Source organism: Perissodus microlepis, chromosome 4, assembly GCF_051167445.1.
Source record: "Perissodus microlepis isolate ML-2025 ecotype Zambia chromosome 4, ASM5116744v1, whole genome shotgun sequence".
Classification (NCBI taxonomy): Eukaryota; Metazoa; Chordata; class Actinopteri; order Cichliformes; family Cichlidae; genus Perissodus; species Perissodus microlepis.
In genome coordinates this window covers 2,606,312-2,631,021 of record NC_140464.1, presented here as the reverse complement: position 1 = coordinate 2,631,021, position 24,710 = coordinate 2,606,312, and the positions used below count along the sequence as shown (strand labels likewise).

At 42.9% G+C, this 24,710-nt stretch overlaps 2 protein-coding genes across 2 annotated transcripts; both read left to right on the top strand.

Moving 5' to 3' along the window:
- The first annotated feature begins 330 nt into the window (after positions 1-330).
- Positions 331-10,209, top strand: LOC146388010 (mpv17-like protein). Its single transcript, XM_084925090.1, has 4 exons — positions 331-1,065; positions 1,545-1,615; positions 2,841-2,870; positions 3,099-10,209. Exons 1-4 carry the CDS (start codon positions 759-761, stop codon positions 3,312-3,314), a joined length of 624 nt encoding a protein of 207 aa, XP_084781216.1. The 5' UTR covers positions 331-758; the 3' UTR covers positions 3,315-10,209.
- Positions 10,210-10,286: 77 nt separating this feature from the next.
- Positions 10,287-24,701, top strand: LOC146388009 (nuclear distribution protein nudE homolog 1-B-like). Its single transcript, XM_084925087.1, has 9 exons — positions 10,287-10,806; positions 11,463-11,586; positions 12,782-12,935; positions 15,570-15,718; positions 19,103-19,239; positions 19,327-19,593; positions 20,289-20,374; positions 20,745-20,890; positions 21,209-24,701. Exons 2-9 carry the CDS (start codon positions 11,501-11,503, stop codon positions 21,255-21,257), a joined length of 1,074 nt encoding a protein of 357 aa, XP_084781213.1. The 5' UTR covers positions 10,287-10,806; positions 11,463-11,500; the 3' UTR covers positions 21,258-24,701.
- The last annotated feature ends 9 nt before the right edge of the window (positions 24,702-24,710 follow it).

The following is a 24,710-nucleotide window of genomic DNA, read 5'->3' as shown; positions in this document are numbered from 1 at the left end:
TTAAAATATCCTTTTTCAAGTGATATGTTATATTTCTTCTGCATTCTTGGCCTGATCTCTCTTGAAAAATACATTTTTAATGTCAGTGAGAGTTTTGCATTCATAAATAAAGGATATATAAAAGTCGCTTTGCCAAAAACTGATTGCAACTTCACACCTGTTTCTGACTGAAAATGGTTTGATACCATTCACGACAGATAGGTTTGTTTTATTATACGTTTCACAGACGATAGCCCAACAAGTCATTTAAACCAGTTAAATATCGACAATCCTTTTTTTTTTCCTTTTTGGTAAATTACCGTAAATCACTTTTTGACAGGTGCCTCAGCGCAGAGCTGCTGCTGTGTTGGTGACGCAGTTGGACGGGATGTACGCCCGAGCAGATTAGCGCTTGACCTGCAGGATTTGTTGCTGGAGACGCACCTGATTCACGGGAAGTAGAAAGAATGATCTGGATTTAAATTTACCGTGACCAAAGCGAAGCCATGGCAGGTTTTATGCATTGTATTTTTCGGGGAGTTTTTTGGGCATTTCTCATCTGAGATCTGATGATGTGCGATATTCCTGCTGCCAGCGGAAACGTGTAATCCCTCCCAGATTACGGCGCACTGATGGATTGCGTCCTGTCGTCCAGTCGGCTGGCACTAGGGCCTAGCCAAACGAATCCAACCGGTATGCCTGCATCCTGACTGCTGAGGTGAAACCACTCAGGGCAGGTCATTCTGTAGGCACCTGCGTCCCCATCGTTGCCAAAGACGATGAGGAGAGCTGTACTCAAAGAAGCCGCCAAGCGATTCCCCTGGCTGGCTAATGTCACCTTGTACGGATGCTTATTCGCCGGTGGTGACCTAGTGCACCAGCTCATCGCTCAGAAGGAGCACATGGACTGGAAACACACTCGCAATGTCGCCATCGTGGCAATCAGCTTCCAGGGAAACTTTAACTACTTCTGGCTACGCGCCCTGGAGAGGCGCTTCCCTGGAAAGTCCGCCGGGATGGTTTTCCGCAAACTGCTGCTGGACCAAAGCTTCGCGTCGCCTTTGGCCACCAGTGTCTTCTACACCGGTAAGATGGGCAGCTTTCATTTTATCCACGTTAAGAGTTACAGAACTGAGAGTTTGCTTCATGTTAAAGCAAAGCGCGTGAGTACACCCCCCCCCCCCCCCCCCCCCTCAATGCGCTTTTGTTTGAAGCCAGCACATATTATCTTTGGTTGGAACATCAAATATGAGAGTTATTGATTATTTTTCCAACTATAAATGTCAACGAGCCATCGGAGCCAGAGCGCAGACGCAGATGACGCTGATAATGAGTGATCATTGGACAATCGGGACAAACCATTACTATAAAATCTAAAGAGTGTCAGTTTGTCAATGAGACTCTAACATCTTAAATGAGTGTGAAGGTGAAGTGGTTTCCGGTCAAGGTTGTCTCTCAGTCAAATACTAAAGTGTTCAAGGTGAGGTCTTGTTCCATAGTTTTTAAATTTGTGCGTAAAGACGCACGTCCCAAGCCGTGCCGTAAACCTGCTCTCTGTTTCGCAGGGGTGAGCTTCTTGGAGGGAAAGGAGGACGTCTTTGAGGACTGGAGGGAGAAGTTCTTCAACACCTGGAAGGTGAGAAGCGCTTCAGCAGGAAAGTCGCCTTTCTTTCACACACGGTAGCTTCTGCCGCTGCCAGCTCACAACCGGATTAACCTAGATTACGCCACCGGCACTTCTGCTTTTGCGCAGTGGGCTCGGCGCCCGGAGGAGAGCACGCGGGGTAATTCAGCCAGAGGATAAAAATGTCAGTGGGTTTCAGGACGTTCAGGAGCTGACGTCCTGCCAAGTGTGACTCATAGTGTCATGTTGCTGTGATTACAGTAAAACAGCTTCGGGTTGCTTTATTTGTACTTGCAGTCGTGAGTCATCCATCCTGACATGCAGACAACAGTTATGCATAATACAATATCTTGAAAAACAGTGACTAAACACACACACACGCACGCACACACACACACACACACACACACACACACACACACACACACACACACACACTAAACAACAAAAGTGAGCACCATTAGAAATCAGTCCATCAGAGGGACAGCTCAGAGTTCGAGAGGCTGAGGTGGTCTGAGTATGTGCAAAGGTGGGAGGGTGGATCTACTGGACAAAGTATGATGGAGCTGCCAGGCAGGAGGAGAAGAGGAAGACCTCAGAGGAGGTTGATGGATCTAGGGAAGGAGGAGATGCAGAGGATCAGTGTGACAGAGGAGGATGCTGCTGCTGCACTTCCCCATCTGTTAACTTGTAACCCACACCTAAACCTAACTTCTCTTTCATGTAATGTTTTCTAACCCCAGTCTTTTAGCTTCAGTGCTGAGCTCTAACCATGTTTGGTGGCCATGCTTTACTGTTTTTCTCAGATTGGCGTGGCTCCCTTCTATCTCTGTCTTATTCAGATCTTTTCTGCTTTATCACCTTTGTGTAAATTATACTCTAAGGAGTATAATAATTTGCACACACTAATTGAAGTGCAGTTGTGCAGGCATTGCTGCTGACTCTCCATTTCAAGCTGCGTTAAGTGAGTGGATTGAAACTGCGAGTGAGATATGTCCTCTTTTCTAACCTTAGAAGGATCCACAGTGACCTGATAGAGATTAATGTTTTAAATAGTGAAGCAACAGATGTTGCTGCGTGCAGTTTGGCAGCTCTGTGTGCGATGTTTTAATGAACGGAAGTATCCCAATCACAGTACCTTCACCTCAGTTCTACACTCATCCCTGACCTCTCCCTGGGATCCTCTCAGGTGTGCATGGAGATGGAAACTGTGATTGTGTCTTGTTTTCTCTTTCAGACTGGACTCATGTACTGGCCATTCATGCAGGTGAGCCTGTTTTCATTTTTATTTGTTTAAAGTCAGAAAAAATAAAAATCTCAAAAGAGTGAAACTAAAAATCAGAGATTTTGCTGCTGTGCTGTCTGATATTATTTACTGGTAAATGTTCACATGAAGTGTGTAGATTCAGAATCACAGTGTGCACCCCAGTGACAGGAAAACCTCTCAGAAGACCCTTTTCCATGATGGTCCTCTTCTCTGCTTCTACTTTTCTAGTTCCTCAACTTCGTCCTGATGCCGTTGTACATGCGGACTGCCTTCATGGGCTGCTGCGCCTTCCTCTGGGCCACCTTCCTGTGCTTCTCTCGGCAGAACGGCGATGGCACGGCCGGTGTGGCTTTCGCGTTCATCATGGACCCACGTAAAACTCTGGAGGAGATGCGTGAGGCCCGGCTGGCCCGGAAGAAGCAAAAGACCCAACGGGAAAACTAAAGCGAGGAGGAAGGAGTGGAAGAGGATGCCGCTTCAGTCATTCAGGTTGTTGAGCTGTGGAGGAAAGACCGAGAGTTCATTACCTCCACTTAAACCAGCACGATGAGAGCTGAGGAGCGAATGAAAGCAAAATCACTGAATACTCTCACTGTCTGTCACAAGGTTTGACTGATGTGGATTTTGAAGGCGAGTTTTTAAATTAAGGGCATTGATTGACAGGCAGGAGTCTGTCAAGGAAGTTTATGAGTCCAGCATGTTTTATTGATTCTTTTTATGGCGATGAACGTTTTTAGGATTTATGAAAATATGATGTTGTTTGCGTACCAATTTAAAGGCTGTCACAGCTACAGGAGAATCTTCTAAAGCTACACATTAATGCAGTACTCCAGCTGGTACCCAGAACTCTTTAGTCAGTTTTGGTTAGATCAATCTGGTAACATCCACAAGGGTCAGCCTCAGGGTTCAGTAAACGTCCGTCCTTTTTCATGCATTTTTAATCTTTTTGGAGCAACCAAAGGTAAAAGTCCTGCAGTTCTGCTCACTTTTCTTCAAACCCTCTCCCTTATTTTGCATCTTTATATAAAGCAATGGTAAATCATACGATTTAACTGTGCACAAGCGACAACATGAAGCTTGTCCTTCATTTCTCGTTGCAAAGGTTCATTCGGCGTGAAAACTTGTTATTATATTTACTTCGAGTACACTGTGAGTCAAGGTCAAGGTCATTAAACTGGTTCCTGCTCAGGGAAGCATGAAGGCTCATTTAAACTCATTAGATCAGGTTATTTAATGTGTAGCTGAGACTTTTTTGGGGTCAAATGAGGCTGCTGGTCGTCACCATTCAACCTCAGGGAGCTTAGAAATACACCAAGAAGCTGCTGAGATGCACTATATTGCCAAAAGTATTTGCTCTTCTTCCTTCCTTTGAACATTCATCCACAAGCACCTTTGTGAGGTCAGACACTGATGTTGGATGAGAAGGCCTGGCTCACAGACTCGGCTCTAAGTCACCCTAAATGTCTCTTATCAGGTTGAGGTCAGGACTCTGCAGGCCAGTCAAGTTCTTCCACACCAAACTGACTCATTCACGTCTTTATGGACCCTGCTTTGTGCACTGGTGTGCAGTCATGTTGGAACAGGAAGGAGCCATCCCCAAACTGTTCCCACAACATTGGGAACATGAAAATGTCCAAAATGTCTTGGTATGCTGAAGCATGAAGAATTCCTTCCATTGGAACTGAGGGCCAAGCTCAGCTCCTGAAAACAACCCCACACCATAATCCCCGCTCCACCAAACTTTACACTTGGCACAATACAGTGAGAGAAGTACTGTTGTCCTGGCAACCACCAAACCCAGACTCGTCCATCAGATTGCCAGATGGAGAAGTTTGATTCATCACTTCAGAGAACACATCTCTGCTGCTCTAGATGCTTTACACGCTGCATCTGACCCTTTGCATTGCACTTGGTGATGTAAGGCTTGGTTGCCATGGAAACCTATTCTCTCGACACTGTTCTTGAGTTAATCTAAAGGTCACATGAAGTTTGGAGGTCTACAGCGATCAACCTCTGCTCACTATGCACCTCTGCATCCGCTGACCTGTGATTTCAGGTCGGTCTACCTCTTTGTAGGTGAGTCGCTGTCTTTCTCACTCACTTCCACGTTTTATTTTTTTTTTATAAAACCACTAACAGCTGACTGTGGAATATTTAGTAGCGAGGATATTTCATGCCTGGTCTTGTTGCACAGGTGGCATCCTATCACGGTACCACGGTGAAATTCACCGAGCTCCTGAGAGCGACTCATCCTCTCACTAATGCTTGTAGAAGCAGTCTGCATGTCTAGGTGCTTGGCTGTACACACCTGTGCTCATGGAAGTGATGGAAAGCCTGAATTCAATGATTTGGATGGGTGAGTGAACACTTTTGGCAATATAGTCTATTTTTGCTCTGGACCAAAGTGAAGCAAACAGCGATGAATCAGCACTAAAGCAGCTGCAGGGCTAAAGCTGAACAGCAGATGTTTGCAGCTGTGGTGACGTCTCGACTTCAAACATCGCAGGTTTCACTTGAAATAAACGGGGACGTTTTATCTGACATATCGAGCCACGGCTACTGGTTCCTGATCTGATCTGAGCCTGCAGCGCAGCGGAGCTCCTGAGATCAGTTTCAAGGGCTGATATTTCTGCTTTATACCAGTCGTGCCTTTTTCTGTTGACAACAAGTCTGCAGATGTGTTTGGCTGACTGGTGACTGCCATCAGTTACAATCAATACTACGAAAGATGTGTGTTGCTGTATATTTATGTGTGTATGTACAATTAAAAACATAGTTGCGCTGGGATGCACTGACGTATCTGCAGGATAAAAACTCAGAGAGGTTCACTCTGTGTGATTGTGCTCAGTAAATGTCAAAGTAATCAAAGTTGAGAATTTAAAAGAATACCCGTTAATGCCTCTAGATAAGTAGTATTAAAAATAAATATACATGAAGGATCAAGCAGGCAGGTGAGCAGTTAGACAGTTAAGATAGATGACTGTCAGTTACTTGCATCGGGTGGCTTAGAAATGTGGTGGGGACCATTTTAAAGGAGGCAGTTGAGATGGTTTGGGCATCCAGGTAGAATGTGTCCTGGGCACCTCCTTTTGGCCGATTTCAGGACACACCCAACTGGGATGAGACCCTGGCCTAGACCTAGACCTTCTTGGAGAGATTATATAGCTCATTTGGCCTAAGAACACCTGGCCTGGGCAGCCTGCTGCTAGTTGGACACAACTTTGGATTGGTGGGAGATCATAAATGGATTGATGCACAAGTAGAATTACAGATGTTTCCTCCTTACCTCCTCCCTTCCTGCCCCTACAAACGTGCAAACGTAACCTAAACCTCACGTTTATGTGGAGAAGAAGCGACTGACCTGATGTCCTGTTTCCTGAGATGCGGTGTTACCAGAAAACATTGCACAGCTGGACACGTATCAATACAGATACACAAGAAGAAGAGTTAGACCATTACTAGAAGGTTACTTTACTTTACTGAAGGCCTGGAGGGAACCCAGAGGGCTCATTATAGGTTATTAGAGCAGGATACGTATCAGTGCATCCCACTTCTTCTGTGTTTGGTAGTTTGACATGTGACGTTACAACATTTGAATCCTGTTCTGTTACTTGAACCATCCAATACAGGTGAGTGACAAATTAAAGGAAAAGTAAAGTGCTGAACCAAAATGTCCCACCTGTGGTCAGCTGGGTTGAGATCATGTGACTGTGACGGCCAGTGCTTGTGATGAATGTCATCTTCATCCCAACGCCCTGCTAGGCCCTGAAACAGCAGAGGGAAGTGTTCCTTCACAGGATGAAGCAGGAGGCAGCGAGCCTTCCCTCGCAGGTTTCACTGGTTTTTATTTAATTTGTCACTGTTCTGTATTTTGCCATCAGCCCAGAAACCTTACTGTGTTCACATCACTTACCTGAGTTACACGAGTTTAGATTTACTGATTCTGAAAGACTTTTGGTTTGGTGTTATCAGATGAGATCGTGTATCAAATGAAAAACAGCCCTTCAGTGGATAAACCTAGAAATCCTGTTTTCCATGTTTAGAACATTAAACCTCAACAAATGTTCATTTATTTTGCAAAGTGGTTTATAAAAGTTATCACTACGATCTTACAGCGACTAGTTTACAGCCAGCTATGATGACCTCAGCTGTTCTGTTGTTCCATCACTTTAATATTTTCACAACGAGGCCACGTCTTTGTGCGTCCTTTTGACACGTGTTCACAGAGTAAACCTGACACCAATAAACCGGTCAAACAGCTCTCTCCTGTTGTCTCGAGTGGACGGGATTATTGTCCTGATTCGAATGAGATGCGATGGGAAAATTGTGTCCCAGTTAAGCCATGAACAGTGAGGCTGTTGGACTGTTGAGCATTAAACAGGTTCCCGGAGCAGATAAAGATCACAGTTAGTGGCACTGTCACAGGGGTGGAGTAAATGTTGTTTCCACCCTCCTGAGACCCAGCCTGTTCACTTATGTCCTGTGTAATGGACATTTCTTTTTGGTCTCTATCTTTTGAGTTATTTGAGCTACCCCACTAAGTACTGATGTGCTAAAAAAGAGGACATTGTGGCCTTTCCAGTGATATTTCATGTGTTTTGGTGATCTTGTTTAGCTCCAAAAAGGCAGGAAATCACAAAAAAGTTAATCTGGAAGATACTTTTTTCCTCAGCGACTAGAATCTCACGAGGTTCTCACGAGGTTATGCACCAATTCTTCTAGAATTTATCGTCCAATAAGAGGTTTTACTTTTTATATAAGTTAAATGAAAAACAGTTAATACATTCTGATGAATTTTTCTGTGTTAGTCTCAGAATCATCCCACAGTTAACAGTTAAATATAGGAATCTTAAAGAGTCCCTGTCCATTTATACTGCAGCACCATGAGGAGGTGTTTCAGGCCAGTTTCTGGAATCTGATGCTCAAAGTCTTTTCCCAGCAGTGCTCAAAAATGAAAACTAAAATGATTAAATAAACACTTTAACTTAGTCTAAGTATTCTCTAAGATTTGACTCTTAAGTACATCACTCTAAGTTTATGTTTTTGTTTTGTTTTCCAATTTCTGGCAACTCGTTTGTCTAACCAGATCGAGCTATCCTGTAAAAATCGACAGACTGGCTTTAATTAAAACCTTTAATACAAACTCTTAAAAAGAGTCTTAAAACATTAGCTAACCTTAAATTAGGATTGATGCATTGTTTTGTTTTTAGTGTGCATAACAGGATAAGTCACTTAATGTACCGGTAAACAAGAGTGGAAGAGCTAAATATTATTTTAGCTAAATTATAGTGAAGAAATTCATGCTGACGTAAGAAAGCGTCATTATAAATGGGCTGGATATTTACTTTATAGCATGCACACAATATTTACGATTCAGAGACAGGGTTCTCTGTTTTACTCAAATTTCTGTGACCCATACACTGCAGAGACAACAGGAAAGCTGGATTTATTAAAGTTACTGATCACTGCAGAAGTCTCAAACGTGCTCGTCTAAACACATCATGGTGAAGTGAAGACTAAATCAAAGATCTGAGGTGAAACATCAACAGCCCAGTGAGTCTTTGTTCTCACCACAGAGGAAGTATTCTTAATTAAAAACAGTAAAATACAAATTATTACCTTTAAATGAGTTTAGTCAACTCTACTGCTCAGCACAGACAACTAATACTAATATAAGTAAGTAAACTCCAAAAACAAGTATGAATAAAATTAAAGTTAGATTTTACCAACACACAGTACTGACATCAGTCTTTTAATAGATTTCATTCTAAAAGCAAATAAAAATATTTCTTAAAACAGAGATGTATCAGTTTAACCAGACTGCCGCTAATGTCAGTGAAGGTCACATGTTCATGTTTATAATCTGCTGTCAGTGTGTGGACTCAAAACATGCAGCACAGATATGAAGCAAGGGTACAGTGTGTGTGTGTGTGTGTGTGTGTGTGTGTGTGTATAAAAGCTTTATGCTCCAGTGATGTGCGGGTGGATTAACCAGGATCAGATAGGCCTCCTTAATCCCTTTGCAAAAGGACAGAGTTGACCCAGTCATTCCGACCTCTGACCCCATCAACAGGAAGTGAAATTGTTACCCAATCAGAGTGAAGGACGCTGCTAAGTGCCCTTCTTTTCTAACCCTGGGAAACATAAGCGACAGACTGTGAGGGGGCGGCTGCAGAGGACTTAAATTTAAGCACAGATTTAGTAACTGATACGAAAAACACACAACGGTTAATATAAATAACCATTAATGATGTCATCTCAGTAAAAAAGTGATCACATGATGCAGCTTCTGTTGCCACCCAGTGTTGGAAAGTGATTTTGGTTTTTATAAAATTGTTTAAAAAAGCTGAAACTCACATTTGGGTTGGCAGAAATAAAAGTAACTTGAAGTAAGCAGACAAAGAAGTTGAATATTTAATATGCTTCTTGATCTCTTTTTAAATCACACATCCACACAGTTTCAGCTTTATCACACAGCTCCTTGTCTGGTTATGTGAAAACAACAAGTGGTTTATTTCCACTGAGAAACCCTGAGGTTTCTTTTGAGCAAGTACTTGGTGACAACACTCGTCCTGTGGTCTAATTGGCCACAGAGCCAGGGATGCCTGCAGACAGATGAAGGGAGACAGAAGCTGCAAAGGCAACTGTGGAGGACCAGCACTGCCAAAATAATGAGGTCATAAATAAATGAATGGCTCTTCTAAAAAACAAAACAAAAAAACATGCACATATACATTTGCAAAAAAGTATAAGAATGAACGAATCTTCCTTTAGCTGTCTGGCTTCTGTCTCACCCTGTTACTACCATCCTGTTCTGTCACACCAGCCCTTTGTTTTACAGATTCTGAGCTGAGCTACATTTGTGACCTCACTAGTATCCTCGTCATTATTGGTAGTGACTGAAAGAATAAGAACCAAGATACCAGTAGCAGAAATAAGCATCTTCTAAAAGTGACAGCTGCACCCTTCAGTATTGGCTCAACATCTGACCAGAATGCCTTGGACAAATGCTGGATGGATGGGTACATTATCATCTTCTCCAAACAATATTATTTCTTATGAATGTACTTTTTTCTTTAACATTAAGAAAACTTAAGGTGCACTCCAAGAGAATACAAAAATAATTTAAATGCCATCTTTTAACAATATGCAATACAAACACAGGACTGTCGTGAGCAGGGGCTCTTTAAAGTAGAACGCACACACAAAATAAACAACAAGTAAATTAAAAAAAAGCTTTCCTGAACTTTTTTGCAAAAATAATTTACCACCCTTTCAAAAAACAAACAAAATTTGATCTATCTAAATTTATCACTTTTCTTTATGGCTGGCAGCTATTTATGAAACAAAAAAATGTATTAAATAAATATAAACATAAATTTATTTATATATATTTTTATTTTGTAATTAAAAATAATAATGGTCTTGTTAATAACTTTTACATGCCTATATTCTAGAACTTCTTTTTAATATTTGTTTTTTCGACACATTTCCAACAGCACTTGAAGGCAGCATCCTCTGGTAATCCATCAAAAACGTCTAGACTCTTGGGACTGTTAAGATCCCTTTTGGTAGATTCCCCCATTCTACATTGACATCATTACTGTGATTGGACAATAATTATAAACCCCGCCTGCCAGTCCTTGATTGACAGACAGTTCACCAATAGCAAGAGGCAACGAGGCTCCCTTGTAACTTCTGATTGGTGGATTGGTCTGGACAATATGAATGGCAAAATGTATTGTTCGACGTCTTCCCAAAGAGCAGCAACTTTGCGGTTCTCCAACTTAAGGCGAGTCCGTTAAATTGGTTTGTTTGAACAATTTTGCTTGAAATTTCATCGCCAAAAGCGCCACAAGTTAAAGAAGACATGGAGAAGATTTAGAGAAGTGTTCAATCTGGTTAATTTGTCGTCGAACGGAGACAACTGTTGAGCGTAAGTAGCCTGAAGTCATATGTTAGTCTCAGCGGGGATTTAAATGGTTAAACTCCGTTAGCCCAACTAGCTGGCTAGCGGTGGTTTGTTTGCAGTCATTTAAATTTGTTGTATACGAGTTAAAAACCAATACGACTCTAAAGGAATGTGTTACTAGTATTAAAAAAAGATAAACTAAGTTCTAGGTTTTGATGCAAGTCTTACGGTAACGCATGCTCATTAAGTTCCCTTTTTTTGGTCTCGCTCACAGTGTGACCAGACTCCGTGTAAGTTTTTCATTTAAAATCGTTTACATTACTTCAATTGCTTACAATATTTGTGGAAGTTGGAAATATTATTACGTTCTTGGATGCAACACGATATGCTCCTTAATTCGGCATACACTCAGGTGTTCGATAAACTGCACTTAAAACTGAATGATGTTCTCCAAGCACGCCGTTACACCACGGATAGCTGCGACGAGCAAACTCTAAAAGTTCAGATTTATTTTGTATAAATTCTGCTTCTTTTCGTGCCGGATTATTGCGAAAACTCACAAGAATCATCTCAATTTTTTTCCTACATCAGGTCCTGTTTTTTCACAAGCCTGTGTAACAATGAAGATAAACTGGCCGCTTTCAAACAGTAGTTCAGCTCTTTATTGAAATTGCCCACAGACTAGTGTTGGTGTGTGAGAGAAGAGCCTGCCCTGGAGATGGGGGACCGGGAGCCTCCAGTGTTTGGGTCCCTGGAGGAAGAGCTGGAGTACTGGAAGGAGCAGGCTGCCAAGCACCAACAGAGGTATGGCCCCTGGTGATCTTCTTATAATTTTATTAATTTATAAACCCTAAGCTGTATATAGAATGAAGCGGATGTGTATCTTAATCTCACGTTAAATTCAACGCTGGTGGCGTGTTTAAAAGTAGTTGGGAGTGAGACATGTTTATCACTGTGTTGCATCACCTTCTTCTTTTATCAGCGCTCGGAGTGTTTAGGAAACCAAATGTTTCTCCGTTCTCAGTGGATATTGGATTTCAGCACTTCCAGCTGTCGTAGGTTTTTGTTTCATAATGTGCCAAATGTTTTCGACAGGTGATCGGTCAGGGGCCGCTAAAGCACGTTTAACATACCCGGGATATTTTTTCCTTATCTGGCCCTAACCCCTAACCCTAACCCAGAAGGAAAGCTGACTAAAAGCATGACTGTACAAGTTAACAGTCTTCTGTGAATCTCACAGTGTTTTTATTTTTTATTGTTTCTCCTCCATCGTTAGGAGTTTTTAACACTCTGAGAGCAAAGAACACAAAAGCAAAATTCAAATTTGGGTGATCAATAAGTAAGAACGCCGTTTGAAGTTTACATGTTTAGGCTCATAGAACAATAAAATGGTTTTTAAATCGTACCTAACGGAACCAAAAGCAGCAGTGAAGTTGCTTCAGAGGATCTTTGTTTGTTACTGGTGCTCTTATAAACTTCAGACGCTCTTACTATCTGGGTGCTGAGGCCTAGTTTGTCTTCAAGCAATGCTGATGCAAATTTCCAGAGAGCTGATTGGCCAGTAGAAAGTGATTTCATACCTGTTGATTTGTGTTCCCGCTCCTGAGCAGGTTAGGTCTGGAGCGTAAGTTACCATGGTGATGAACCGCATGTGTAATACTGCTCCACGTCCCTGGGTCCTAAAGCTGCCTGCTAGTACGAGCTTGCAGACTGCAGGCGGGATGGTTTAGCACCCGGGCTGTTTTAATCTGGAGCTGTGTGTTGGAGTCTGAGCAACACACAAATAATAACAGATTGTATGTTTCTCTACAGCCTGAGTTAAGGTTCGGGGCATATGTCGTTCAGCACTGATGCTCCGCCAGACCAGATGCAGGTCTTCTTGCAGTTTACTGATACATGACACATGTTGCTGTAATCAAATGAAAAGTGAAAATAGATTTGTCGAAGACTAAACATTTATTTGTATTTAGGGAGGTTTGCATGTTCTGTGTGTTTTCAGTGCAGAGGAAGCTCAGGAGGAATTGCAGGAGTTCCAGCAGATGAGTCGGGACTACGAGGTGGAGCTGGAGACGGAGCTGAAGCAGTATGAGACGCGAAACCGCGAGCTTCTGGCTGCCAACAACCGGCTGCGCATGGAACTGGAAAACTATAAGGTACGCGAGACGCAAGGAGTTCTCAGTATTTTGCATCTCAGCTCTCCAAGCTAACTCAAGACTCTGAAAACAGAGACTCCACCAATGGAGAAATGAAACTTTCCAGCATTCAGCAGCAGAGACGACCTCCAACAGAGCCCTGATTTTCAAGATACTCCCTTTGGTTCTCTAAAGCTACAGTCACAGTGGGGGAAATGGTGGTGGGAGACCACAGCATGACCAAAATTATTGCAACTGTGTGCAATGAACTTGAGCACAGGAACCAGGTCTGCGACCACCTGCAGACATTTACAATCTTCAAAGTGACTTTGGTGCGTAACAGTAGCAACAAGACAGTCAGTCTGCTACCAGCGTGCAACTGAATGAGATGGAAAATCAGCAGAAAGTGCAAATCTGTTGGAGCCGTGTACACTGAAATTCACATTAACAACTAGCTGTCAGAGTCCTTTATGCCCGATTCAGTGACGTAGTTGCTGCAGGATAATTTGCTTATTTTCCAGACATGCACATCATGTTTTAGTCAAAGTGAATATGTTAATGTGCTGAGGAAATGCAGCGCTTCAAACACAGAAAAATAATGGGCAGATTTCAAATATGAGAATCTTTGACGAAGCAAAATGAAGAGAAATCTCCACCTAATCAAATACCTGCACCACCTCACCTGGCTCATTTTGATGTGGAATAGCAGCAGCTTTACTCTGAGCTGTCATGCTATGGGAGTCAGTTTCATAATTTATAAAGAAAAAGTAGTGAAAACCACAAATGAGACAGTTCTGTTCAATTTACTGTCTTTCCTCAGTTTTCTGTTTACTTTATTCACACAAAGTAAATGTTGAACGGGTTATTGCACTGGTGACCGAACCTGTATTAGGCTTGGATATATGGCTAATTTTTCACAGTGTTTGATGTTTAAAAAGCATAAATTTTGTCTTTTAAGATCCTGCAAAAACTCTGAAAGGAGCTTCTGTGATGCAAGTCTGTATCTAAACTTGAACTAAAGTGTTCAGCCGTCTTTGAATTTGCATTCAGTCGACTGACCGTTGAAGCGGCTTTGATGAGGATTTTCATATCGCTCAGCTGATTGCGAGTCGGGTTTTCTGGCTCCAGTTTGCCTGCAGTGAAGAGGAGCCGCTGCTCAGCGTAAGCAGCGCGCTCTTCGCTCTCACAGAGGATCGATTCAGGCCAGAAAGAGGCAGCTGACGCCTCCTGCGCTCCATCTGTGTCTGGAGGGGATGGCAGTACCTCCAGAAGATCCTTTACAAATCTCATTAGTTTGTCCCGCTGCTGTGCACAGAGCCGGGTGTGCGCCGGCATTTTGAGGAGCTCGGTTAAAAAGCAAAAAGGGGACAATGGCACAGAGTTTGTTCATGGTGGGTGCTGCGCCCCCGGTGCCAGGCACAGTGAAAATGACGTCATGGCATTGTTTTATGGTGAACTGTCCCCACATGCTGCAGTGATAAGACGGTTTACCAGCTGTATCTGCTGTTGCTCTCACTGCTCAGAGCCAACATCAACCCTGACGCTTGCTTGTAATGATGACGGTGCCGTTTTTCCCTCGTCATACAGAACGCAGCAGCCTGACGCTGGATCCAGACTTCTGTGGAGCGTCTGTGCAGACGGCTCCGGCATTGCCGCCTGTGTGAGCAGCATCGATGGGGACGGTGGTGTCACCAAAACGTTGGAGAGAGAAATGCAGAATAATTTACTTTTAGATGTTGTTTTTTTATATTAATAATCTAAATATGCAGCACGATTCATGACTAAGGTTTTGAAATAAATGCTGAACACTGGCTGCTCTGTCGTTCACAAGAAATATGAGAAAATTTTGACGTCCTGGAGGCGAACCCTGCCACAAAAAAACATTCTGGGTGTACGAAATAAGAGACAGAGTTCAGATGGTCTCGCAGCACAGAAAAGGCTTCATCTTGGAAGGATTTTTGCTGTGCTAGATGAGAATTTATTTATTTTCTGACAAGGCCAAAATAACTCCAGTAAAGTAAGCGAAGGACCGGATTTTGAAGAACTGAGCTTAAACATGGCGGACACTTTGCTGAATCAAACATTTGAGCCCAAACTTTCAACCTGTCATAAAAGATTCGACTAAAGAAATGTGAACATGTGAAGTGTTTTTGTGACAGACTGGGTGTAACCAAGTGCCTGAAGATACAAATGAAATTTGGTTCTTTGCTAAATTGTTTATATGGAGACACGACTGACTCGTCGCTTTAGCTTTGGAGCCTTTTATGCTTGAATGATTCGTAGGTCGGCGTGAAGCAGCTTGACAAACAAAAGGTTCTGACACAGCTCGGGTCTAAAGGCTGGGTTGAAAACGAGGGAAAAAAGCTCTTAAAGTCTGACATTTGTTTATAAAGGTTGAATATTATGGGTTTCTTCATTTGTGAGGCATTTGAAAGGTTCTCTGGTGAATTTGATTCTTGAAACGGTTTGTTTTTACTAAAAGTTTATTCATTTATTTCTGCTTTTAAAGCTGAAATCAATCCTCTTGAATATTTGTTGAGGTTTAAGCCGAGTTCCTGAAGATCTGCTCCACTCCAGCCGCCGAGGTCTGTCTTTATTTTTCTTCTCATTCTCTCTCTGACTGTATTTTTTCTGTATTTTCGTCTCTCCTGCCAGGATAAGTATGAGACGCAGCACTCTGAGGCCTGTCGGCAGATCTCCAGCCTGGAGGGAGACCTGGCTGAAACCACTGCCGTCCGAGACCAGCTTCACAAATACATCAGAGAGCTGGAGCAGGCCAACGACGACCTGGAGAGGGCCAAGAGGTCAGGAGGAGCATGAGCATGGTTTTATTGAATTTCCATAAATAAATGAAGAAATTAAATTGAGTGGAGGTAAAAGAAACTGGAAACTTGTACATCTGTCCACCAAAACGGGCTCGAAACCAGCAGACGACAAACGTAAAGGAACAACAACAAAAAGCTGCAGGGCTCCAGGTTTACTGATTTATTAAATAAATGACATTTTGAACATGCATGCTCTTAAATCAGATGATGATTGTGGTACCACCTTAAATCACAGCGCCCAATCAGTTGTTTGATATTGTCCAATTAAAATATAAAAATGAGCCTTAAGATATTTTTCAAAAAACAAAATATTAAATATACAGAAAAAAAACATTGATAAAATATGAACAATGTATGTTTTTATAACCTATTAAATAAATTAGAAGAAGAAGAAACAGTGAAAATAATTGAAATAATTGGGGGAGAATAAATAAAAATAAAAAATATATAAATGTAATAAGGAAAAACTCCAAACATTCATAAATGAATTAGTAAAATAAATCCTTTTTTTTTTTTTTTTTTTTTTTTAAACATGCACTAACTAGCTGGTAAAAATTTAATGAAGCAGGCCGAGGAAAAAACAAACAAGCAAAACCCCGTGATCGGTGTCTCAGACCTTTCATAACAGTAAATAAAAGGAGTGCAGAGAAATGCAAAAACAGCTTCTCTGTGATCTTTCATGGATGCTGATGTTCACATTTTGGACCGAGAAGACAGATGGTTTAAAAGAGCAGTGAAAGAAGCGTCTATGTCCACTGTGAACGACCATCTTTGAACAGAGGGCGGGGCTTACGACACCAACTGTCTGCCACCTATAATCCAGTTTTGAGATCCTTCCCAGACGCCCACTTACATCCTGGGCATATTGACCTCAGGAAATCACATGATAGGGTGGGGCTAGGCGTCACAATGGGTTCACCTGAAATCTTGGCTGATTGTGACCCACACCCGTTTTCACACCCCGGCTCATGTGATGTGTGATTAGGTAAAGGCTCAACAGGGTGTCCGTGACCCTCTTGGAGACACTCCCACAGGGCTTAAAATCTGGGACTCTCCACCAATTACTTTTAGAACTGAAGAAGCTTCTCGCATGAAACGACTTGAAGAAACCTAAAGGAGTCCAGAAGCTTCTCTTTCCAAGCTCCTCCTTAGACTACGATGACCTGGATGACTGAGAACCTTCACAGACATACTTCTCTGTGATTAAAATTAAAGTGTTTGAAAGGAGATCAGCAGCTATAATGTCATCATCATCATCATCGTTTATTTGTATAGCACTTTAAGAACACACCAGGCAGACCAAAGTGCTGAACAACACAGATCAAAACAACTAGCAAAATTAAAAATGCAGTGCATGTTCCCATCATGTGACACCAAGTACCTTCTGGTTTACTTGAGTTATAATTTTTTTCTTGCTTTGCTCCCATCTTACTACCGGATTGCAAGATTTCAGACAGTTGCGAGTCATTCAAGTAATCTAAAAGCTGGGTATGTGCAATATTCTCCAAGATCTTGCTTAAAAAAGGGAAGCTTGGAGGTTTAAACCCACTAGGAACTTGACCGGTTAACAGACTAGTGTTGATAATTTTCAGGTTTAAGGTCCAATGGTAGGCCGGGGAGCAAATGTGTATGTTAAAAATCACCAAGCAGGAGGATCTGGTCATACCGTGATGCACAATCAGCAAGGAATTCCAAGAACTCGGATAAGAACTCCTTGTTGTATTTTGGGGGCCGATAAACAATCGCACATAACAACAAAACAGATTGCATTTATATAGCAACAACAATGAAGGCGAGTTGCCCAGTTCACACAAGCAGAGTTCAAAACTGGTGTAGCGAGATGAAGGGAATAGCTGGCTCAAGTCAAAATGAGCCTTAAAAACCGCAGCAAGCCCTCCTCCGCGACCAGAAGCTCTCGGAACATTAAAAAAAGGTTCAGCTGGCACTAGCTCAATGAAGGTGCTTAACTCAGCGGGAGAAATCCAGGTTTCAGTCAGGAAGAGCAAATCCAGAACACAAAAATTCCTTCAATATGAAGGTCTTGTTTGCCACCGACCTGGTATTTATTAGACCCAGCCTGAGAGGAACTGGGTCCAAAACTTCCAAGGCATTAGCAACCAGATCCACCGGTCGAAGGTTTTTTTTTTGCCAACTCCACGCCAGCACAAATGTCGTAGAGGACAGAGAGTTGCAGGACCATTTTCGAGAGACGCAACAACGGGAACCAACCAGGAGTCCACCGGGTCCAAGGCACGCAATGGCACCAAAAGTCGCGGATGGAGCGGAGCTCATAGGGAAAATGAGAAATCCAGGATTTCAGCTTGACAAGACGACTTCCACGGTGACCCCGTCTCCTGCGTCGCTTCCGCAAATCCAGTGACAGTGGTAGGGAACGCCAGTGCGGTGGTATTGGTTCCAGATAGGGAGGCAAAAAGCCTTGGTTGTCATATCCAGGCCGGTCAGACATCCGGATGGATAAACTTATTTCCAGTAATGTCTGGCGATCATAAGACAAAGTAGAACAGACATGTAGCGCAAAGTTAGCAAAAAACAATAAAACAAATAAAGGAGAGCGATAGACGGCGTGCCGAACACATAGGCGCCATCTTCAACCAAATTAACTAAACATTAACATTAAATAAGAAAACAATGATCAGTCCAAATAAAATGGTGTCATTTGCCTCAGAGAAATTTTATTTATTTATTTTTTTTGACTTAAAGACACTTTTAGTACAATTTTACCTTCATAAATGAATCTTTTCTGAGTAACAGGTGGATTTGGATTTTATTCCGTTTTTTTCAGTTTTTTCCTTCATAACTCCAGAAGTTCAGGAGATCATGAAAAACACCTTTCATAGTTTCAACAGCAAAACTGCAGCGGCTCTGGTGTCTGCTTATGTCCATGTCTGCTTTGCTGTCCTCTTTCCTGGTCTCTCTTGTTATAGGACAGACTCGCTGATTTTAATGCACAGACCCTGTAAACCATAGGTGTCAAACTCTGGCCCGCGGGCCAAATTTGGCCCGCGGGCCAAATTTGGCCCGCAGCCTAATTACATTTGGCCCGCGAAGCCACACCAAATTACTATTAGAGCTGGCCTACTGGTATTATACAGCTAATATATATATTGTTTAGTATTAAGCTTTGCTCGTTCCATATTCAGTTTTTCAGCAAAACGTGTTTGAGTCCATAAGAAAAGATTCATTCTTATATCTGGAGGAAGATTTTTTTTTTTTCTCCAATAAATATTAACGTTAGCCCGCGACTTTGTTCCAGTTTTGAATGTTGGCCCACTGTGTATTTGAGTTTGACACCCCTGCTGTAAACGGTCTGTTTTGTGACGTTTCTGGTTCGGTGCCTTTCAGGGCGACGATCATGTCACTGGAGGACTTCGAGCAGAGGATGAATCAGGTCATAGAGAGGAACGCCTTCCTCGAGAGCGAGCTGGACGAGAAGGAGAACCTGTTAGAGTCCGTCCAGAGACTGAAGGACGAAGCCAGAGGTGCAGCGCTGCACGATCTTTTTCTTCGGCAGTTTCGTTCGTGTTTGTTTTTGCTCGCCTTCATCATTTCTTTGTGTGTCTGCACAGACCTGAGGCAGGAGCTCGCCGTGCAGCAAAAACAGCAGGTACAGGAGAGGAAACCGTCCTTCAGCAGTGCAGCCAAAGAGCCTTCTTCATCAGCGTCGTCCTCCTCGGCTGGGCTGCCCACCCCTCCTCTCACCCCGTCAGACAAAAGAACAGAAGACAAACCCGCGTCTTCGTCCTCTAACCAGCCCCTTCCCTCCGCCGCCACGCCGTCCAGACCCCCCGCCTCCACAGAGGCCTTCAGCACCCCGCAGCCCCCCGTCAGCAGAGGTCAGTCTATGTTCTGTGGTGGTGTTAACCTTTTTACCATCCAGCTCTGTTTATGAAGTGTGACTTTCTCAAAATGTGCTTGAAACACATCCTGAGCTCTTCTATAATCAGTCATATCTGAGCCACAGCGAGAACATGCTTTATGCCTGATTCAAGAAGAATCTCCAAAAAGTTTCAGATCCCTACAGCTAAACTCTCTTTAGTGACACTAAAACAACTATAAAAGCTTCTGGCATCATAAAAAACAATGCTGGTCTTTTCTTGCTGCTAATTATGGATTTGCCCGCGATAAGCGCTCAAACTGCTCGGCTGAAATCCAACCAAACTGCCCGTGTTTACTGCTGCTGGGAAAGGATCAGCGGCGATCCTGATTGGTTGGTGAGCTGAGTGAGCTGCCCCGCGGTGGAAACTACACAGAAAATACTGGGGGCTCATTTTGTAGTTGGCAACAGTATCCAGGAAGACAAGAAAATATCATGAAAATATCATGTTTTTTGAACAAAACTGCCAGTGGAAAAGCTGCAGCAGCACTTTTAATATAGAAAATCCCCTTTGGTGTTTATTTTCTGTGGATCCTGAAAGATAAATAGGTCGAGCTCAGTAAAGACCCTTAATGTTCAGCTTTATCGAGTGTAAATCGGTCATCCTGCTCGTCTGTTTTCGTTATCGCTGTGAGCTGCGTGTCTGTTTCTCAGGTGAAAGCCTGTCTGGGACCCCGCTCACCACGTCGGCGAGGATCTCTGCTTTGAACATTGTCGGAGAGCTGCTGAGGAAAGTCGGGGTAAGAAGCTCGGCTCGTGTTTTTCATCATCTGACTTACCGTCATGTGATGCTGCAGGCAGTTTCTCAGAGTCCATTAAACATTACACAGACTTATCTTTGACTTTTGGGAAGAATAACACAGACAGTGATTTTTTTTTCTTTCTGTTTTTAAATCACCGGTACAGAGTGAAGACAGTAACTTGGCATATTTTTAGATAAACAATAGTAAGATGGGAGCAAAGCAAGAAAAGCCTTAAAAATTATACCCCAAGTAAACCAGAAGGTACTTGGTGTCACATGACAGGAACATGTGGTCCGTTATGGCCGGTGGTTTGTGACGCTCATTAAATCAGAGATTTGAACCTTTTTTTTTTTTCTTCTCCGTTCAGAGTCTGGAGTCCAGGCTGGCATCGTGTCGGGAATATGTCCAAGAGCAGGAGGCGAATCGCAGAGCCCACGCTGGTGGACAGGGGGCAGCAGCGGGTCAGAGCAACTCCTCAGAGAGCCATCCAACCAACGGCCTCTACAACAAGGGGTGAGCTTCTGTGCAGCCATGAAAGGCAGAGAGGCCTAAAAATTTGGATGCATGTGTTTGGTCATCTAAACTTTCCACTGTTGCTTTCCTCGCCGGTCAGCATCGAGCGCATTAGTGAGATGAACGACTGATTTTCTTGCTGTAACGTACGATGCTGCAGTCCCGGGTTGTTCTGCAGGACAGATTTACTGATCTTTATTAAAGTCCGTCCTGTGAAGTGGAAATACTCACTCTGTTGTCTGATCAGAGATGACACTGAAAGATGTTCAGAGGTTGTGACTGTTTGCTGAGCTGCTGTGTTGCTTGTTGTGTTTCCAGGCTCGTTAAGAGGTTGGATTTAGGAGCTGGATCCAAGCTGCTGCTGTGAAAGTAAAAATGCTGCTGGGCCCGTCGTCTCCGTCCACCCCGGGTCTCCCGAACGTGACACAGGTATCGCCCTTGTCGCCTCTTCAGGACACAGACTACCGAAGCTCTGAGGACACGTTACTCCAGACACGTCGGGATTTTTTTGTTTGTTCGTTAACAGGACTCTTTTCAGCACTCGCACTTGGCTTTGAACTGATCTACTGAACCCTCTCAGCTCCTTTTGTTTGGATCTTCTTGTTTTCCCCTCTCCCTCTAAAGTTTTGTTCAGATTACACACAAAGTGAGCTTGAGAGACGTCTGATGGCTGAGCACTGGACGGGCACCTTTATGCACACACTGGGGGGTAAAACTGCCTTTAAACCTCCCGACAGTCAAAAAGCTTCCACCGTCAGGAGTGTCTCTGATTTCACACAGAGAGGAGATGATAAGCACACGTGGTGGCCTAGAAAGACGATATGTTTACACATTCTTACAGACTGAGCAGAGACTTTGACCTTACATTACTTAGGGCTGGGCAATGTGTCGATTTGGTAAATACGTCGATATATTTTCAAAAAATCCACATGGTTTACTTCTACGTGTAGCGTGAATAATGACTTGAAATTTAACGGTACATGTTAACTTAATGTTTGTGGTAGCAGAAAACTTGAGGAGAGGGAAATCAGACTTCGTTAACAAAAACACATTTTTACCTCGCAGGAAGCCGGATTTACCCGTCACTTCAGATCCAAACTGACTGCAGGGTTTCTGCCGCTGTGCTACAACCCTGCCCCAAGCTGCTGGGATTAATGGCTTTTCCTAGCAAAACCTCTGTAACCACCTTTATCATAGTAACTAAAGCTAAACTAAAAGGGTGGCGTGGCAAGTCAACTACTAAAGGCCCATCTTGAGCCAGGAAATACCCCAGAGGTGTTTCCCAAACTTCCACACCACCACGTTTATTAGAATATTAATAATAAAAAACTGAAACTAAAAATCCACTGCAGGAACCAACCGAAACTATTGAATGACTAACTCTGCCAGTAACCCAGAACAGCCACCGCCGTGCAGTAACATGAACTAATGATGAGCAGCTTCTGCTCTGGCAGGTAAACTTCCTGTTTTTGTGAATGGAGTCTGGTGGAGCGTTGCAGCTTCTTGTTTTACCACAAAGAGCAACTGTGAAAAGTCTTTGAAACAGAGCTTCCACTTAAACCCACAGTGACTGAACCTCAAACAAGCAGCGTTTATGTTCAACAGCAGAACGAAAGGTGGACGCAGACTGTTGGTGAGCGGTCATGTGACCGCTCAGGATGTAATGTGTATTAATGTTTTTGTCTATATCGCCCAGCTCTAACATGACTGAAGATTTTACTGCTGACTGAGGCAGCAAAGCTCAGAAGAAATAGTGTTGTTACCTTTGACCTTTTATAAGGAAGTCACAGACAGCACGGTCACGGAAAGGTGACGTGCTGTCTGTGACTATTTTTGAAGGATCTTGCGACACCAGGTGACCATTTTGGGATGTATCTGTCAAAGGTGTCTAAATGTGTTTATAATGATTAATTGAATGTGAGAAGTTGGCTCCTCTGCAGCTCCATGTGGCTCTTTGGCCTCGTTCTCTGTGGTTCACTCTTTGCCTTCTGGTTCTCGGGCAGTTCTCCATGAATTTCATTTTAGTTTGTCAAACTCAGACTAAAACCTAGATTGAGGTGGGCAGAACACAGTAAACGGTTTTGTTTGGGTTTATTAGTGTTATTGTCTTAATTATGGAGTTCAGCTCAGTTTGTCATCAATAACCTGATTGTAGAGGAAGGAGGGTTTCTCACAGTTTAAGTTTGTGGCTGTCCGTCCACACATGTGGCGTTCATAATTCTGTCATCTACAATTATTTCACGAAGGCTAACCGATGGACATAATGAGCTGGTCTGACTCCGCCCTCCTGGATTGTAACTGGTAGTCTTTGTTCTCAGTGTAGTGCAGCGTAAACCAGCTCTTCACCACTTTGCTGTTTTTAACTCGCAGTCCGACTGCAGGATGAAACTTTCTGAAGAAGCAGCTGAATGATTTCTTTCAAAATCAGAGCGAAAGCATTGTCCACCTCCGATGGTGCGTTCACACTAAAGAATCGAAGAATCGTCACATGAAAATCCACAATTATTCAATCGTGACAGCCAACGAGACGAGGAAGAGTCCAGCCCACAGCTGGAATAACGTTTCAGTAGCATATTTTCAGAGTTTCACAGGAAGTCTTCCTTTTCTCCATGTTCTCCAAGTTAACTTGAGTAATGCCTCGAGATTCAAACAGCGACGGGTGTCAGGAGAATCTCAGCTGATCGCCTGAAATATTTTTACCTCCATTCATGTCACCAGCTCAAAATTTAGTCTCCTTCTTTGCATAAACTTTGATTCTTTTTTCTGTGAACGCACCATAACGCTCAGATGAAGAAGATGAACCCAATAAAACCGGTTTTATTTCTCTGTGTGGTGGAAACATTAGGAAAGATTAGCCGTGGATATTCATCGTTCCTGGATGATGATTACTAATGATTCTGGAGACTGGAATGATTCTTCCCTTCAGACCAAAGTTCAGTTTTATACTTAAAGTGTCTCACTTAAATCACCAGCTTGACATGAAATTTACAGGTAACATTAATGCCTCTAACAGGGTGAAACTTTATAACTTATTGTAAATTCCTGCATTTAAAAAAAACCAAACAAACTTTAACCTTCCAAAACGAACCAAAGCTACCAACAGAATGTAAATAACTGCTATAAATTTGTGCCCAAATTGTACCAGGATACAGTGCAGCAGGTCTGGGAAAGCAGCTGCAACATCTGGCGAAACACTGCCCCCTGCTGGTTAAAGATTGCAAACGGTAGTTACAAAAAGTACCTCTGGCGACCCTCAGGATATTTCAGATGAGCTTTTATGCTTAGAAAACTATTTGTTCCGTCCAAAAGTTTGATGTTATAGCTAACGTGTAGATGTTAGATGATTCTAATGATGGAGATTTGTGAGATCTGTGTGGCAGACGGGTAGTTTAGGCACTTTTTAGTCTGTGGAGACGTTTGTTAGATCCCTCTGCAGGGCTACTTCTGTCTTTCCAGGAGTGAAATCTGAAACATCTTCTGTTTCTGAGGAGATTCGATTACTTCAGTGAAGGCTACTCGTGTTTTATGTTAAAAAAGTATGTCGTAGTGTTGTCTACTCACTGTAGGGTCACTAAAATGTAGGATGAGGATGTGTAGGTTGGGTTGCTCAAGTCTTGAGGCAGGACCTGTTATAAGTAGCTGCTCAGGGTGGGTGTAAAGCAACAGGCTCTGGTGTTTTTCTTTTGCCTTATGTGACTCTGTAAAATAAAGTGCTTGCATGATTCACATGAAGTGCTGAAGACCTGTTCTGGCCTTTGTTGTTTTTTACCTTCAGCGCTGCTTCTGAAAAAGCAATAAAACTTGAAACGCACAGGATTGT

Excerpts from the sequence above, each read along its gene's own strand:
- LOC146388010 (XM_084925090.1), top strand. The coding sequence starts at position 759 with ATGAGGAGAGCTGTACTCAAAGAAGCCGCCAAGCGATTCCCCTGGCTG. Across the intron at positions 1,066-1,544 it reads CACCAGTGTCTTCTACACCG|GGGTGAGCTTCTTGGAGGGA; the intron begins GTAAGATGGGCA and ends TCTGTTTCGCAG. Across the intron at positions 1,616-2,840 it reads AGTTCTTCAACACCTGGAAG|ACTGGACTCATGTACTGGCC; the intron begins GTGAGAAGCGCT and ends TTTCTCTTTCAG.
- LOC146388009 (XM_084925087.1), top strand. The coding sequence starts at position 11,501 with ATGGGGGACCGGGAGCCTCCAGTGTTTGGGTCCCTGGAGGAAGAGCTG. Across the intron at positions 12,936-15,569 it reads TGGAACTGGAAAACTATAAG|GATAAGTATGAGACGCAGCA; the intron begins GTACGCGAGACG and ends CTCTCCTGCCAG. Across the intron at positions 19,240-19,326 it reads ACTGAAGGACGAAGCCAGAG|ACCTGAGGCAGGAGCTCGCC; the intron begins GTGCAGCGCTGC and ends GTGTCTGCACAG.